Genomic DNA, 745 nt, shown 5'->3' with positions numbered 1-745 from the left:
GAGATGCGGCTCGAGACAAAGCCTTGCACGATTACCAGAAGAAGTTACTGGAGCACAAAGAGATCGAGGCCAAGCTGAAGACGATGCGCGAGGACTCCAAGGCCCTGAGCCAGCAATACGACAAGTCCGAGAACGACCTGAAGGCCCTGCAGAGCGTGGGCCAGATTGTGGGCGAAGTATTGCGCCAACTCACGGAAGAGAAGTTCATCGTGAAGGCCACCAACGGGCCCCGCTACGTGGTGGGCTGTCGCCGACAACTAGACAAGAGCAAGCTCAAGCCCAGCACGCGCGTAGCCCTGGACATGACCACGCTCACCATCATGCGGTACTTGCCGCGCGAGGTCGACCCTCTGGTCTACAATATGTCTCACGAGGATCCGGGCGACGTGAGCTACTCGGCCATTGGCGGGCTCTCCGAGCAGATCCGAGAGTTGCGGGAGGTGATCGAGTTACCTCTGCTGAATCCCGAGTTGTTTCAACGCGTGGGCATCACCCCTTGGCCGTACAGCAGGCATACTTATGAGAATGGGCTTGTTCTTGCTTCTTCTTCTTCTTCTCTGCTCATGTGCTCAGTAATTGCTACATGTATTTGAACGAACTTTCTTGGACCATCAAACAAGATGCACTTTGATATTATGTCAAAATTAAGCACTGAGTGTTTTTTTGTAAATAAACATGATTTTTTTGCGAATCTTCAACAAGTTTTTCCGATGAACTCAAGCCAATATTGAGAGGTGCTTCAGCC

The 745-nt window shown here is 51.8% G+C and overlaps 1 protein-coding gene across 1 annotated transcript; it reads left to right on the top strand.

The window, feature by feature from the left end:
- Window positions 1–5: 5 nt before the first annotated feature.
- LOC131892585 (26S proteasome regulatory subunit 10B-like) lies at window positions 6–502 on the top strand (the record flags this gene model as incomplete). The annotated part of the gene is made up of 1 exon (XM_059242390.1): window positions 6–502. A coding segment is annotated over one exon (497 nt), but the record flags the coding sequence as incomplete, so codon positions are not given.
- Window positions 503–745: the final 243 nt, after the last annotated feature.

The sequence above is a fragment of the Tigriopus californicus genome, unplaced genomic scaffold (assembly GCF_007210705.1).
Source record: "Tigriopus californicus strain San Diego unplaced genomic scaffold, Tcal_SD_v2.1 Contig650, whole genome shotgun sequence".
NCBI classification, from domain to species: Eukaryota; Metazoa; Arthropoda; class Copepoda; order Harpacticoida; family Harpacticidae; genus Tigriopus; species Tigriopus californicus.
The sequence above is the reverse complement of the archived record's forward strand: the minus strand, read 5'-3'. Positions and strand labels throughout refer to the sequence as shown.